The 14,904-nt window shown below is 33.0% G+C and overlaps 1 protein-coding gene across 1 annotated transcript; it reads left to right on the top strand.

Moving 5' to 3' along the window:
- Nucleotides 1-457: 457 nt before the first annotated feature.
- Nucleotides 458-13,378, top strand: LOC140918854 (uncharacterized). Its single transcript, XM_073363655.1, has 4 exons — nucleotides 458-640; nucleotides 11,453-11,569; nucleotides 11,657-11,983; nucleotides 13,214-13,378. The coding sequence occupies exons 1-4, from the start codon at nucleotides 458-460 to the stop codon at nucleotides 13,376-13,378; spliced, it is 792 nt and encodes a 263-aa protein (XP_073219756.1).
- Nucleotides 13,379-14,904: the final 1,526 nt, after the last annotated feature.

The raw sequence follows: 14,904 nt of genomic DNA, 5'->3' as shown, positions 1-14,904 counted from the left end.
ATGAGCAACTCTAACTTAAACCCTATAACAACTCACTTCACTTGATTGTAACAAAAACAGCAAGTAATTCAATATCAGATAGCAGTGAAAAATCACAATACACGTTGCATTCATCTTCCATTAATGAAACATAGTTTGAATATGGAAGAATCAGATAGCAGCTAGTAAACGTAATAATCAAAACAACCTCAAATTCAGATTTTCTAAAAAATATATGATGGAGATCGAGATGGAACAAGAACTAACACATGCTAGAAATCAACAGTTAAACATGAACACAGTACCTAACTATCCTAATTGAACATGAACAGCAATCAAGTTAGGGTTTTCAATACAAATTGGGGCTTTTTCAGTAAGACTCGATTTCAGTAAAAATTGATTTCAGAAAATGAAAAGATATTAAAGGAAGATAACTTACCTTAAGAGATAGCGATCGTCACGGTGGAGCGAAGCAGGGATGCGGAGGGTTCGGACAAGAAGAAGGAGCGAAGCGAAGCAGCTCGAACTTGGGATGCGGAGGAACGACACGGGCTTTGGGATGCGAACAAGAAGAAGGGAGGGAAGAAGGCGATTCGGACAAGGGAGATTCGAACAAGAAGAAGGCGATTCGGACAAGAAGCCGATTTCTGGGTATGAAGGGGTTAGGGAAGAAGGCGATTTCTGGGTATGAAGGGGTTAGGGAAGAAGGCGATTTCTGGGTATGGGTTAGGGAAGAAGGCGATTTCTAGGTATGAAGGGGTTAGGGAAGAAGGCGATTTCTGGGTTTACAATTTCTGGGTAAGAGAAATTTCTGGGTATTGAGAAATTTCTGGGTTTTGGAAGGCAGCCTATGTTAACACTACTAAAATTAATAAAATTAATTTAGTTTCTATTGGGGACCTTTTTTAAAAAATTAAACAGAAATTTTTTATAAAAAATACACATTACCTACGGATAAGCCGTAGGTAAAATAATACGAAAATTTTTGGCAAAATTTAAGTTAGGATTGTATTTTTTTTTTTCATTACCCACGGATTTTTTAATTTTACCCACGGAATTACCGTGGTAATTAATTAAAAAAAAAATTTATTTTAAACAACAATACACACGGTTTTTCCGTGGGTAACAACTAATTTACCCACGGATTCTGATCCGTGGCTAATTTTCCGTAGGTATTCAAATGTTTTCTTGTAGTGCCATTTTTAGATGGTAGTGCCTCTTGAATGCTCAAACATAGTCAATTGGTGTTGTTAGGAGATATTACTTTCTATAATCCAGAGGGGGTGAACAAGTTACGAATAAGAATGTATAAAATCCTAATTTATTCTTGAAAATTTCTAATAATGCTATAGGAATTGATTAAAATCGTTATTAAAAACAATTAACAATGGTATAGAAAAACACAATCTTGACTATAAAAATAAATCACGTACACAATTTGCTAATTGATCCTCGATTCAATTAGATAATTATTTACTAGCAAATTAAATAATGGATTTACATACAATTGGTATATATTGAATACAACTATATAAAACTTATTAATAATCAAATACGTAACCACAAAATAATGCAATTTCAAGTGATAAGTTAATAAGAAAATCCCTACTATCAACACTATCAAATTTGCAACTAATTCAATGCACATTAAATTATCTCATATTATCATTTTCAGATCACACCAAAATACAAATCGATTTTTAAACATCAATGGGTCCATCTATATAAATATCTATCTCTAAACAACTACAAAATATTAAAGTTATTTCAATACATCCAAATCCAAAAAGTTAAATTGTAATAAATTGAAGGTGCCTACAAAATATCAAACTTTCAATAATATTTAAGTTCTACATTCCAAAGTCATTAATATTACTCAAGAGCTTGTCTATCCTCATTTGTGTTGCTTCCAAGAGTAGCATTACCGGCAGAAGGATCGGCTTCATCCAAATCCATTAAATCAAAAGTGTAGCAAATGCAACAATCATTTTATTTTGACGAGCAAAGATGCAATTGATTGTTTGTTGTTGGTCTGCGAACCAAGTCCATACACTATAATACCCATTACATTTCTTCTCCAATAGCTTCAATCACTAGAGCATCATAATCAATAAGCTTGGGTTGAGTACTACTTCAATCACTAGAGCATCATAATCAATAAGCTTGGGTTGAGCATCATAATCAATCATACTTGTTTATTTAAATTTATTCTAATTGTTCTCCTTGAAATGTTTAACTTATCTTACGAGAATGATAACCATAGAACATATAATAATAAATTAAAATTTCTAATAGCAACCAATGTTATATGTTAATAACAACAATTTAATTAAATAGAAAACTTGGGGTGTTATATTTTCCAAAATAAAGTAAAAACTTTTTTAAAAAATATAAAATTTAGGAAACCACATTCACACTCACATAAAGTGTTTATATAAAAATTCTCAATTAAAAATCCTTTAATATTAAATATAGATTATTAATCAAATATTTGGAACATCAAAATAAATTCAAAACTTATAGACAATTAATTTCTATCTTCGAATAAAATATTAAAAATAACTCAATTGATCAAAGAGTTTACAAAACATAAATTAGTTTAAAACTTGACAAAAATACAATAGATAAGTCCCACTCGGTATCCCCTATCAGAGAATAGATCACCGACCGATAACCTAAAATAGTTGTGGTCTCGCAAGTGCCGACCACAAGCAATAATGGGTGAGATTCGAAAACATGTAATAGTATAAACTAATTGAGAAGAACACGTAAAACATTAATTAAACATTTTATCACATCAAATCACAATTAACAAGAATAATCAAAATAAAATATCAATACAATCCACAACATCAAAAATTTGGTACCATTCTTCTACAAATTATTCGTTTAGAAGGTTCGATACTAAGTCACCACTTGGGTGGACAGACACATTAAAATTGGCTTTGCCGTTACAAACATGACAAAATAGTCTTATCCTTACAAACACATCAAAATAGCCTTATCTTTACGGACACGTCAAAATGACTTTGTCCTCAAAGACCCTCTCCTCAACTCGAGACACTTATGTGACTCATTCAGTAGTACTTCCCTGAAATCATTGACTTTTAGACCATACCTATATGATATCAAAACACTCCACTTGTTCATATACTCTAACATTAAGTTTTCCTCCCATAGTTGGTCTAGGATACTTTATTAAGAGCACCATGATCACTATTCCATGAACCACAATATGCATTTCATGACATTCGTCATGGACAATAACATCATAAATAATCAGGACACATCGCCATTGCATATTTCCTTAGTCGTACATTACATTCAAAATTCATCATCATAATACACAAGCTTGAACAATATAGGGAATTCACTCAAAGATAACAATATCAGATAATTCATACAAATCACATCAATTTTAATACAAGTATTCAATTGTAATCACATTTTAAATCATATAACAATATCAATGATAAATATAAACCAACAAAAAGTATAAAATACGTCAAATACACAATTTTGCAATAATTCAACTACCACACAATCTTCGAAATCAAATCTAACAAAACCTTTTAAAAGTTTCTAATTCTTATTTTAACCTCAACAAATTACAAGTATTCTCATTAGTCAATTATTACTCAAAGGCTTTAGCCGTACACAACAAACTTGAGATGAATTGTGGAAAATACGGTTTTCTTGTTCATCTCACTTATTTTACCCTCATGAATTCGAATTTACTCTCACCTCATACCTTATTTTGACACTTTTGCAAAATACAATAATCAACTTGAGTTTTCAAAAGCAACAACTAATTCACTGAGTCGATGAAATATTGTTGGAACCAAGTTGGTTTTATACTTAGAGTTTTGATAATAACAAAAGTATTTTATGAGAACAACATATATTTGACTCCACAGAGTATGAAAGAAGATTCATGTTGTTGAAGAAAATCTAAAATAAGATTTGATTCAGATTTATAATTGAAGAAAATCTAAAATAAGACTCGATTTAGATTTATAATTGAAGAAAATATCACTACGCCAGAAATGACATTTAACAGCGCCCATTTTACAGCGCTTTCTAAACACAAGCGCTGTTGTAATTATATTTTAAAAATAACGGAACCTATTACAGCGCTTTTTATGTAAAGCGCTGTAAAACAAGCGATGTAGTAGGTCATATAACGTTTGCGCATCACGTTATAAGGATTTTACAGCGCTTGTCAAAAAAGCGCTGTAAACGGAAGCGCTTTCGCGAATCAGTTACAGCGCCTTTTTCACAAGCGCTGTAAAACACATGCGCTTTCATTGAATTTAACTACCTATTACAGCGCTTTTTCACAAGCGCTGTAAAACACATGCGCTTTCATTGAATTTAACTACCTATTACAGCGCGTTTTTCACAAGCGCTGTAAAACACATGCGCTTTCATTGAATTTAACTACCTATTACAGCGCTTTTTTCACAAGCGCTGTAAAACACATGCGCTTTCATTGAATTTAACTACCTATTATAGCGCTTTTTTCACAAGCGCTGTAAAACACATGCGCTTTCATTGAATTTAACTACCTATTACAGCGCTTTTTTCACAAGCGCTGTAAAACACATGCGCTTTCATTGAATTTAACTACCTATTACAGCGCGTTTTTCACAAGCGCTGTAAAATACATCTTTCAAATAATTATATACGTTGCGAACCCTAATATCCTCTACGTACTGTGCGGCCATCTACGTTGTCTAAGATATTTTTTACACATGATCTGTTATGTTTTGAAATTGTCAAAAATTGTCAAAAACTCATACCACATGATCTGTTCTGTTTTGAAATTTTTAGTTGATATTGGTTTCTTTTTGAAACTTGTTGATATGTTTTGAAAGCTTATTATTTTTGTTACTGCATTTATATAGGTGGTATAATATGGATAGGAAATGGATTTCAGCCAATCGATTGTCAAAAGAGTATGAAATTGGAGTGAAGGAGTTTGTTGAGTTTGCAGTGAAGAATGCAAAAGATCCAAATAGAGTAGTTTGTCCTTGTTTAAAATGTTGTTTTGGAAAACGTGTTAGAGAAGATGAATTAGAAGGACATCTAGTATGTAATGGAATTGATCAAAGCTACACATGTTGGATAAGACATGGTGAGAAAAAAAAAGGAAACATTAATTTTGAGAATAGTTCTACATATGCTTCAACTGATTTCGATACAGATACATATGAGCCGGACCGAGTTGATGAGATTGCAAAAGCAGTTGAAGAAGATCTTCGAGATTGTCCTAAAATGTTTGAAAGTTTGTTGAGTGATGCAGAGAAAGAATTATATAATGGTTGTACTAAATTCACAAGACTGTCAGCGATATTAAAGTTGTACAACTTAAAAGCGAGTAATGGATGGTCTGATAAAAGCTTTACGGAATTATTAACACTCATAAAAGATATGTTGCCAGATGATAATGAACTTCCCAGTCGAACCTACGAGGCTAAACGGATTTTGTGTTCTATTGGAATGAGTTACGAAAGGATTCATGCGTGTCCTAACGATTGCATTTTATTTCGAAACGAATATGAACTACTTAAGGCGTGTCCGAAATGCAATGTCTCTCGATATAAGAAGAAAGAATCTACTCCAGCAAAAGTCGTGTGGTATTTTCCTATAATACCAAGATTTAGGCGCATGTATCGCAGTGAAGAAGATTCAAAACACTTGACATGGCATGCAGATGAAAGAATTAGAGATGGAATGTTTCGACACCCTGCAGATTCCCCACAATGGGCAAAAATTGATCACGAGTATCCTGAATTCGGGATAGAGTCAAGAAATCTAAGACTTGCACTTTCTACTGATGGAATGAATCCACATGGTCTTCAAAGCATCTCACATAGCACGTGGCCTGTGATTTTGGTAATATATAACCTACCTCCATGGTTATGTATGAAGCGTAAGTTTATGATGTTGTCTCTGTTAATTTCTGGACCCAAACAACCGGGGAATGATATCGACGTATACTTGACTCCTCTAATCGAAAATTTAAAAAGTATGTGGGAGACAGGTGTGGAAGTTTATGATGGGTATAAGAAAGAATGTTTCAATTTAAGGGTTATGTTGTTCGGCATAATTAATGATTTTCCAGCATATGGTAATTTATCAGGATATAGCATTAAAGGTCAGTGTGCATGTCCTATATGTGAAGAGAGTACAAATTGGATGCGGTTGAAACATTGTAAGAAGAATGTGTTTCTTGGACATCGTAGATTTTTACCTTATAGTCATCAGTATCGTGGGTGGAGAAATGCATTCAATGGAAAATCAGAGGAAGGTAAAGCTCCTTTAGCACCGACTGGATATCAAATACTTGAAAAAGTACAAGGTTTGACCAATAAATTTGGCAAACCTTTTGCGGGAGAGCTGGTGAAAACTGGGTGGAAGAAAAAGTCAATTTTCTTTGAATTGCCATATTGGAAGTCATTGTATGTAAGACATTTCCTCGATGTGATGCATATTGAAAAAAATGTATTTGAAAGTGTTATTGGTACGTTACTCAATGTTCCAGGAAAGTCTAAAGATGGCGTCAATGCAAGATTGGACTTGGTCGATATGGGAATAAGAAATGAACTGGCTCCAGTAAAGAAAGGAAATCGCACATATCTACCTCCAGCCGCTCATACTCTATCTAGAAAGGAAAAAATTGTTTTATGTAAATTTCTACACGAAGTTAAAGTTCCAGAAGGATACTCTTCGAACATTAAAAATTTGGTTTGTATGAAAGACCTCAAGTTAAAAGGTTTGAAGACCCATGATTGTCATATTATAATGGAGCATTTGCTACCAATAGGTATACGTTCCATTTTACCTGAAAAAGTTCGACTAGCCTTAACTAGATTATGTTTCTTCTTCAGGGAAATTTGTAGTAAAGTGATCGACCCTCAGAAATTACCGACATTGCAGAGGGAAATTGTTGTTACTTTGTGTGAGCTTGAAATGTATTTCCCACCATCGTTTTTTGATATAATGGTTCACCTTACTGTTCATCTGGTTAAGGAGACACAACTTTGTGGGCCAGCTTATATGAGATGGATGTATCCGATAGAACGATATATGAAAATATTAAAAGGGTACGTAAAAAGTAGAAGTCGACCAGAAGGTTGTATTGCTGAACGATACATTGTTGAAGAGGCTGCTGAATTTTGTACTGAATATCTGTCCAATGTTGAATCCATAGGGCTTCCCATGTCTCGTCATTCGGGAAGACTATCAGGAGAAGGGATAACTGGAAGGAGACTACTGACTATATCAAGGACAGAATGGGAGCAGGCACAATTGTATGTTCTGCACAATGATGATGAGGTTCAACCGTATGTTACAATACACATTGATCAGTTATCTCGTTTGAACATGAATAGGAATCAAAATTGGATAACTCGAGAGCACAATCGAAGTTTTGTAACATGGTTAAAAAATCACATAATGTCAAAATTTGATATAGACCCCGGATCAATTTCAAATAGATTGAGGTGGCTAGCAAATGGTCCGAGCTTACATGTCTTTTCTTACACTGGTTATGTTATTAACGGCTACACATTTTATACCAAAGAACAAGATGATCAGACCACTATGCAAAATAGTGGAGTCACTCTCGTAGCTGAAGCGATGCATGTCTCAAGTGCAAAAGACAAAAACCCAATATATGCAAATCTATCATATTTTGGGGTTATCGAGCGCATATGGGAGTTAGACTACACAATGTTTCGTGTTCCCATATTTGGTTGCAAGTGGGTCGATAATAATAATGGCGTTCGGATTGATGAGTCAGGATTCTTGCTTGTCGATTTTAATAGGGTGGGATACAAAGACGAGCCTTTTATTTTAGCGTCGCAAGCTCAACAAGTGTTTTATGTCACTGATCCTTCTAATGATAAATGGTCTGTTGTCCTATCGACCAATAAAATAAGTGATGATAACAATAATGATGAAGATGTTGGTAATGATCTTTTATTTGCAACATCACAACAACCACATGAAATTGATTCAACTGATGATGGTTTATATCTTAGAGATGATCATGATGAGGGAATTTGGATTAATCCATCGTTTCGTATTGTAAATGGACAAACAAATGTGAATGTCACCAGGAAAAGAAGAAGGGCATCTTAATGTATATATATGTTTAATTGTTTTATATAAGCTATGCATGTAATCTGAACTGTGTTATTGTAAATATGCATGTAATCTGAATTGAGTGTTTTATACTAAGTTCTGATTAATTTATTTTCTGATTAATTTATTTTCTGCTTATATTTAGCTTGATTTGAGTGTTTTATACCAAGTTCATGTAACAATGAGTGTTTTATATTTAGCTTGATTTACATGAACTGAACTGAATATAAATTAGTAATTTACATGAACTGAACTGAACTGAATAGAGAGATTCTCTTTTGCTCAGTGCATATATATATATAGATTCTTCAGAATACTCATTTCTAATAATTCATCATCTCCTAAAGTATTGTGATAAAGACAATGATAACAATATTTTTAATCCAATAAACAATGATAAAAATGTTTTTAATGTCATCCCAACCCAAATAAACCAAACACAAAAATAAAATAAAGAGACATTTTACAGCGCTTATCTTAAAAAGCGCTGTAAAAGATCCTTTTAAAAATAAAATAATGAGTGTTTTATACCTTTTACAGCGCTTTTCACACAAAGCGCTGTAAACGACTCTTTTGAAAGTGAGTAAAAAAGACATTTTACAGCGCTTATTTGACAAAGCGCTGTAAAAAAGCTTTAAAAATAATATTCATCAGACACCTAATTTCTTCAAACACCTTGTACGCATCATGGGAATCCAAAAAACATCAGACACAAACCCATTTCTTCAAACACCTTGTACGCATCATGGGAATCCAAAAAACATCAGACACAAACCCATTTCTTCAAACACCTTGTACGCATCATGGGAATCCCCAAAAACACCAGACACAAACCCATTTTTCGCAACATGGCAATGATCCTGAATACCAATTAAGTTTCGATTTAAGAAGGAAAGAGAATGTAAAGAGATAAAAAGGGTGTTGAGGTGGAGATTGAATTGTGAAAGAGTAAGCTTTGATGTTTGTGAAGAAGATGCATAAAAGGAGAAGAGTTTGGTGAAGAGGAAGGGATTTTTGTGGTGACCAGTTACTACTATGTGGGTTTTGCATGCATGTTGAGCTTGTTTAAAAAATAACATAACATAACAAAACACAAAAACAATAAGGCCTTTTACAGCGCTTATTTGGAAAAAGCGCTGTAAAAGAGCCTTTTAAAATTAACATAAAGAGACATTTTAGAGCGCTTATGTGGAAAAGCGCTGTAAAAGGCTTTAAAAAACATTCATATAACATAATAACACACGGAGGTCTTTTACAGCGCTTATTTGGGAAAAGCGCTGTAAAAGAGCCTCTTAAAATTAACATAAAGAGACATTTTAGAGCGCTTATGTGTAAAAGCGCTGTAAAAGGCATTCAAATAACATAATAACACACGGAGGTCTTTTACAGCGCTTATTTGAAAAAAGCGCTGTAAAAGAGCCTTTTAAAAATTTAACTAAAGAAGCCTTTTAGAGCGCTTATGTGTGAAAGCGCTGTAAAAGGCATTCATATAACATAATAACACACGGAGGTCTTTTACAGCGCTTATTTGAAAAAAGCGCTGTAAAAGAGCCTTTTAAAAATTTAACTAAAGAAGCCTTTTAGAGCGCTTATGTGTGAAAGCGCTGTAAAAGGCATTCATATAACATAATAACACACGGAGGTCTTTTACAGCGCTTATTTGAAAAAAGCGCTGTAAAAGGCATTCAAATAACATAATAACACACGGAGGTCTTTTACAGCGCTTATTTGAAAAAAGCGCTGTAAAAGGCATTCAAATAACATAATAACACACGGAGGTCTTTTACAGCGCTTATTTGAAAAAAGCGCTGTAAAAGAGCCTTTTAAAAATTTAACTAAAGAAGCCTTTTAGAGCGCTTTACAAAATAAGCGCTGTAAAAGGCTTATAAAAAGCGCTGTAAAAGTGTTACGTATATATAACAGTTACCTCTTCAGTTTCCTCTTCATTACGTAACCTTCATCTCAACCTTCATTTCTTCTCTTCTTTTGCAAACCCTATCATCCCGTCCTTTACGAACCTTATTTCCACGATCATCTCCTTCATTTCGAACCTTATTTCCATCCAAGATCATCTCTCCCATTTCACACAATATATTTTCATTGAAATACGTAACCCTCATTACGTATTTCTTCAAACCGTATTTCTGTGAACCATATTTCTGTGAACTTTCTGCAAACCCTCTTTTCTTTGCATTTCGTCTTTCTTCGAACCATCATTATTCAGGTATTGATGTTATTAAATTTTTGTAATCATTAGAATGCATGTTGAGCTTTTTTAAGATATACTGATACATGTTGAGTTTGTTTATAATAATGCATGATCCATGTTGAGCTTGTTGATGTTATACTAAAGTGCATGTTGAACTTGTTGTAGTTAAATGGATACAAACAAAGATTTAGAAGTTCAAAATGAAGAAGTTGGCACCTCTAAGACTTACGAAAAAGAAGTCAAACGTGGTGCAACTATCATGCAAAGGGTGATTAAAGCACGGAGCAGTGGCATTAAATTTGAGGTATACTATATATACTCTGTTTGCTGTGTGTTTTTTTATCTTTTTTTAGGGTTTAGGGCATGTACTTACTATATGAGTTTATTAGGTTGGCTGGAACGAGAGTGGTCAGCCAGTTGACCCCAACAGCTCCATGTTTGTAAGCTACATTGGGGCTGTTGTTCGTCAAAATGTCCCAATAACAATAGACAACTGGAGAGATAAGGCGTTGAAGGATGCCAAAGATATCATCTGGAATGACATTCAAGTAAATATTTTGATCTACTCTTTTGTCATTTATAATTTTTTTTCTGTAAAATACATTACTTATAATTGTTTTCATTGCAGACCACTTTTGTTCTTGATGAGGAACGAAAGTCATATGTTTTGAGAGTTGCTGGGAAAATCCATCGTGGATTTAGATCCCATCTCTCAAATTTCTATCTAAAAGATAGAGAAGGAAACACAAATGCTGAACCTCCAAAGATATATCAACATTATATATCAAAGGATGAATGGAGTGCATTTGTTTCCAAACGTTCTGACCCGGCGTTTGTCGTAAGTGATTAATTTATTAGCATTTGTGTTTTATTATTCATATTCGTAGCGTATTTTAAATTTTTACACAATTGCTATTTTTTTTTTATATAGAATATTAGTAAGGCAAATCGCGAACGGGCAAGCAACCCAAAACACCCATACAAGAAATCACGTATGGGATATGCACGCCTTGAACAAAAAATTGTAAGTAATTAAACATCACTTGTAATTTGTATTATAAACTATAGTGTGTAACTAATTTGTATTATTTTGTTTATGATTTTAACGAATAGAGAAAAGACACCCAAGCCGATCAACCCTTGGGTCGTCATATCTTATGGAAGGAAGCGCGTGTTAACAAAGAAGGAGTGGTTGATAATGAAAATGTCAAGAAAGTTGTAGAACTTTGTGTAAGTATATTATCACTTTAATATTTTTTAATATTGTATTTTAAAAATGCTATTGAACTTATCTTTTTAATGTTACATGTATTTTAGGAAACTATTGAACAAAGTTCTGAAACTCAAGAGGGCAACAAGGATACGTGCAGGGACATTCTTGGGAAAGTGTTTAATGTCCCTGAGTATTCCGGTCGAGTGAGGGGGAAAGGATTTGGCGTAACTCCCAAAAGCTTTTTTCCTCAAGAGAAGCGCCAAAAACCTTCCAACGAGGAAGTATTAGAGAAGCTCAGAATCTTATCGGAGCAAGTGGCACTCTTGGTGAATACGAATAAAGACAAGCAACTTCCGGTTCAGCTCCAACCTGAAATACAAATGGAGAGTGAAACCGGGAGTTGCAACGTCGGTTTGAAGAGTATTCCCGAGGTAATTAATTACTTACTACTTACTTGCTTATGTAATTACTTATGTATTAAACAAACTTATATATTAACTGTACTTATGTTTTAACTATTGATGTAGGGTGTCACTACATGTGTCCTATACTTGTCCTCGCCGACTCAACGGAAGGTGGGAAAAGGAATATTGCACAATACTTCGGGAGAAGTATTGCACAATATTCCGATCCCCGCGGGCCATGTCAAAGTATCGCCTACGGTTGCTTTCGAACCAACTGCACCGTTGCCCATACCGGACAACGATGGAGATATGAAGTTCTTAAGCGACGCTATTGGCAGTTACGTGGCATGGCCCACACACCTTGTTGCCCTCGAAAAAAAGATTCCCAAGGACAAATCAGTTACATCTCCCGAAAAGGTTTGTCACATTTATATATAAAATAATATTTGATTCAGATTTATAATAGAAAAAAATCTCAAATAAGATTTGATTCATATTTATAATTGAAGAAAATCTTTGACCAAGTTGAAAAGAAGATATGGTCAATATTTGAAGAAGATTTGTATTTTGAGAAGCGTGATATCCTAATAACTCATAAAAGTTTCTTTTCTTTTGAACGGATTTTTATTTATCCGTTGCAAATTTTAGTAAAAATATTATATAAATTATTATATATATTATTTTGGGGTTTAGGATTTACTAAATATAAATGAATAGTAGTTTAGGTATTCTTACTTAAAAAAAAAATTCGTAATTTTTCTAAGCTATAAGTATTTTTAAGTATTATTTTGGATCAAAAAATTCAGGGTGTTTCAAACACCAAACCTTGAATAGGAATTAGGGATAGATGAGTTTTGACACTAAGTGAGTAATAAACTAATTGTGAAGGTGTAACGTATTTGGAGTCAAAAGTGTTGCGTATGAACTTTAATAACGACACTTATAACAGTAAGGGCATCACTCCATTTGTTTTTCTACTTGAATTATATGTGATATAAATGTATTGTGATGTTATGTATTGGTTCTATTTATGCGTTATCTTCAAAATATGGGTGTTATATAAATTATATGTTTATGAGTGATATTTTGAGATTAAGAATTTTGCGTATTTTGATTGGTAACGGGTGGTTACTTAAGGTGATGACTTTGTGTCTAAACTAGGTTTGTTTAGGACAGGGTTAAACTTTTGTGGATGCTCTGGTTGAGTGGTCTATTTTTTACTAATTAATGTGATAACATTCATGCATGCCTTGGTAGCTTGTACTTAGTCGCGAGTACGTGACAACAATTCCTCGAAAGGGTAATGTGATTCAGAAAAATACTCAACGGTGGAGTAATGAAAGTGAAACTCTGAAGAGCATTCATCTACCGGTGGAAAATTGTCTAATGATATATGGAACATTTTTCTCTACGAGGTGGTGATATTTTGGAATTATGTTTTGATATATAGTCTAACACATAGGATTTGTGCAGTTTGGTTGATTTGTATCTTTGATGCTTATTTATATGATTTATTTATATTGTTTCTATAATAAATATATGCATGCTTATTTGCTTTGTTTTTGTTATTTAGAGATGACCTTTATATTTGACAGAACATCAAATGTAATGTTACTCGAGAGAATAATTTTGTGAGCCAACCTAGTAGGAGATATGCAAGGAAGCATAAGAACATATAGTTAAACACTCCGAGATACTTTTGTAGTGGTGCTAGACTTGTCCGGGGAGTTTTCCACAAACGTTCAGAGTTACGACGAACTATGATTTATTTTTGGATAGTAAAACGCTAAGAGTTTTGGCTTTAGGAGTTTTTTTTTGTTTTACACATTAAGTTTAATATTTGTAATTGTGAATACTCTGATTAATTATTTTTGAAAATAAAATTGAATAAGTTATTAATTGATTTTAAAGTAAATGAGTATCTCATATAATCTTAGGAAAAAAATGAATTTGTCTCTTTACGTTTAAAATTTTGTTAGTTAATGTCTCAAAAAATTTGGATATTATAGAATGCATCTAAAGATTCTTTTGATCATTTGGTCAATATTTTAAGGAAAATTAATCTTTTGAGTCAAGATAAAGAAGAAGTCAACTTTTAACATCTCTCATTTACCCAAGTTAAATTGTCTATCGTCCCTTTATGATGTGATAATTCTTAGAAATATGAGTAATTGCATCTATTTTTAGTTTGAATTTGTGACATTCTTGAATTAATGTAAAAGGTTATTTGCATAAGTAGATGTAGTTAGTTAATTAATTAAGTGCTAGTGTATTTTTATTAAATAAGGATAATTTTGTTGGGTTGTATTTATTTGTGCAAGGAATAACTACAAGAGAAATATGGGAATATGCTACAAGTTGTTGCAGTACTCTAGTGCACTATAGTAGAGTATCAGATGAGCGTAGAACTATGGGCCCAATTGAGAGTGAATTTGTTTCTTAATTTGAAGACTTTTCAACTAAGGATAAAGACAAGTTTATTGGATCAATGATGTGTCCCTTCTTTTTTTTTTTTTGTTATTGGGTCAAGGGAGTCATTATGGAAAAAAAATGCTCAAGAAGATAAAAAAAAATGTATTTAATGTATTACACTTGTCCTATATAAGGACAAAAGTATGAAAAAGCAAAGGGAGAGACTGTAACTCTAATTTTCAGCGCCTCTACCAACCTTAATGCTCATATTTCATTGTCTCTCACTACAATTCACCATCAATTTTCATTACCAACTCATCTTAGAGTTATTCACATTAATTCTTGAAGATTTAGAGCTTAAAGAAGGTTGCACTGCTGCTAATGTTGGTTATATCTCATATATCCTCATTGTAACTTTCATTTCTACATTGATTTGTGTTGTAATAAACTCTTTAGTGTTTTACCATTTTTAATTTTTGATGTTTAAGCTAATATGGTATAAAACTCTTTGTAATTGAGGATTAATGAGGTTTTAA

The sequence above is a fragment of the Cicer arietinum genome, chromosome 1 (genome assembly GCF_000331145.2).
Source record: "Cicer arietinum cultivar CDC Frontier isolate Library 1 chromosome 1, Cicar.CDCFrontier_v2.0, whole genome shotgun sequence".
In the NCBI taxonomy this organism is placed as follows: domain Eukaryota; kingdom Viridiplantae; phylum Streptophyta; class Magnoliopsida; order Fabales; family Fabaceae; genus Cicer; species Cicer arietinum.
The sequence above is the reverse complement of the archived record's forward strand: the minus strand, read 5'-3'. Positions and strand labels throughout refer to the sequence as shown.

What these genes read in the sequence shown, in the direction of transcription:
- LOC140918854 (XM_073363655.1), top strand. Translation starts at nt 458, where the DNA reads ATGCGGAGGGTTCGGACAAGAAGAAGGAGCGAAGCGAAGCAGCTCGAA. An exon ending in CGATTTCTGGGTATGAAGGG is followed by an intron (nt 641 to 11,452) that starts GTTAGGGAAGAA and finishes TTTAACGAATAG; the next exon opens with AGAAAAGACACCCAAGCCGA. An exon ending in GTTTGAAGAGTATTCCCGAG is followed by an intron (nt 11,984 to 13,213) that starts GTAATTAATTAC and finishes ATGCCTTGGTAG; the next exon opens with CTTGTACTTAGTCGCGAGTA.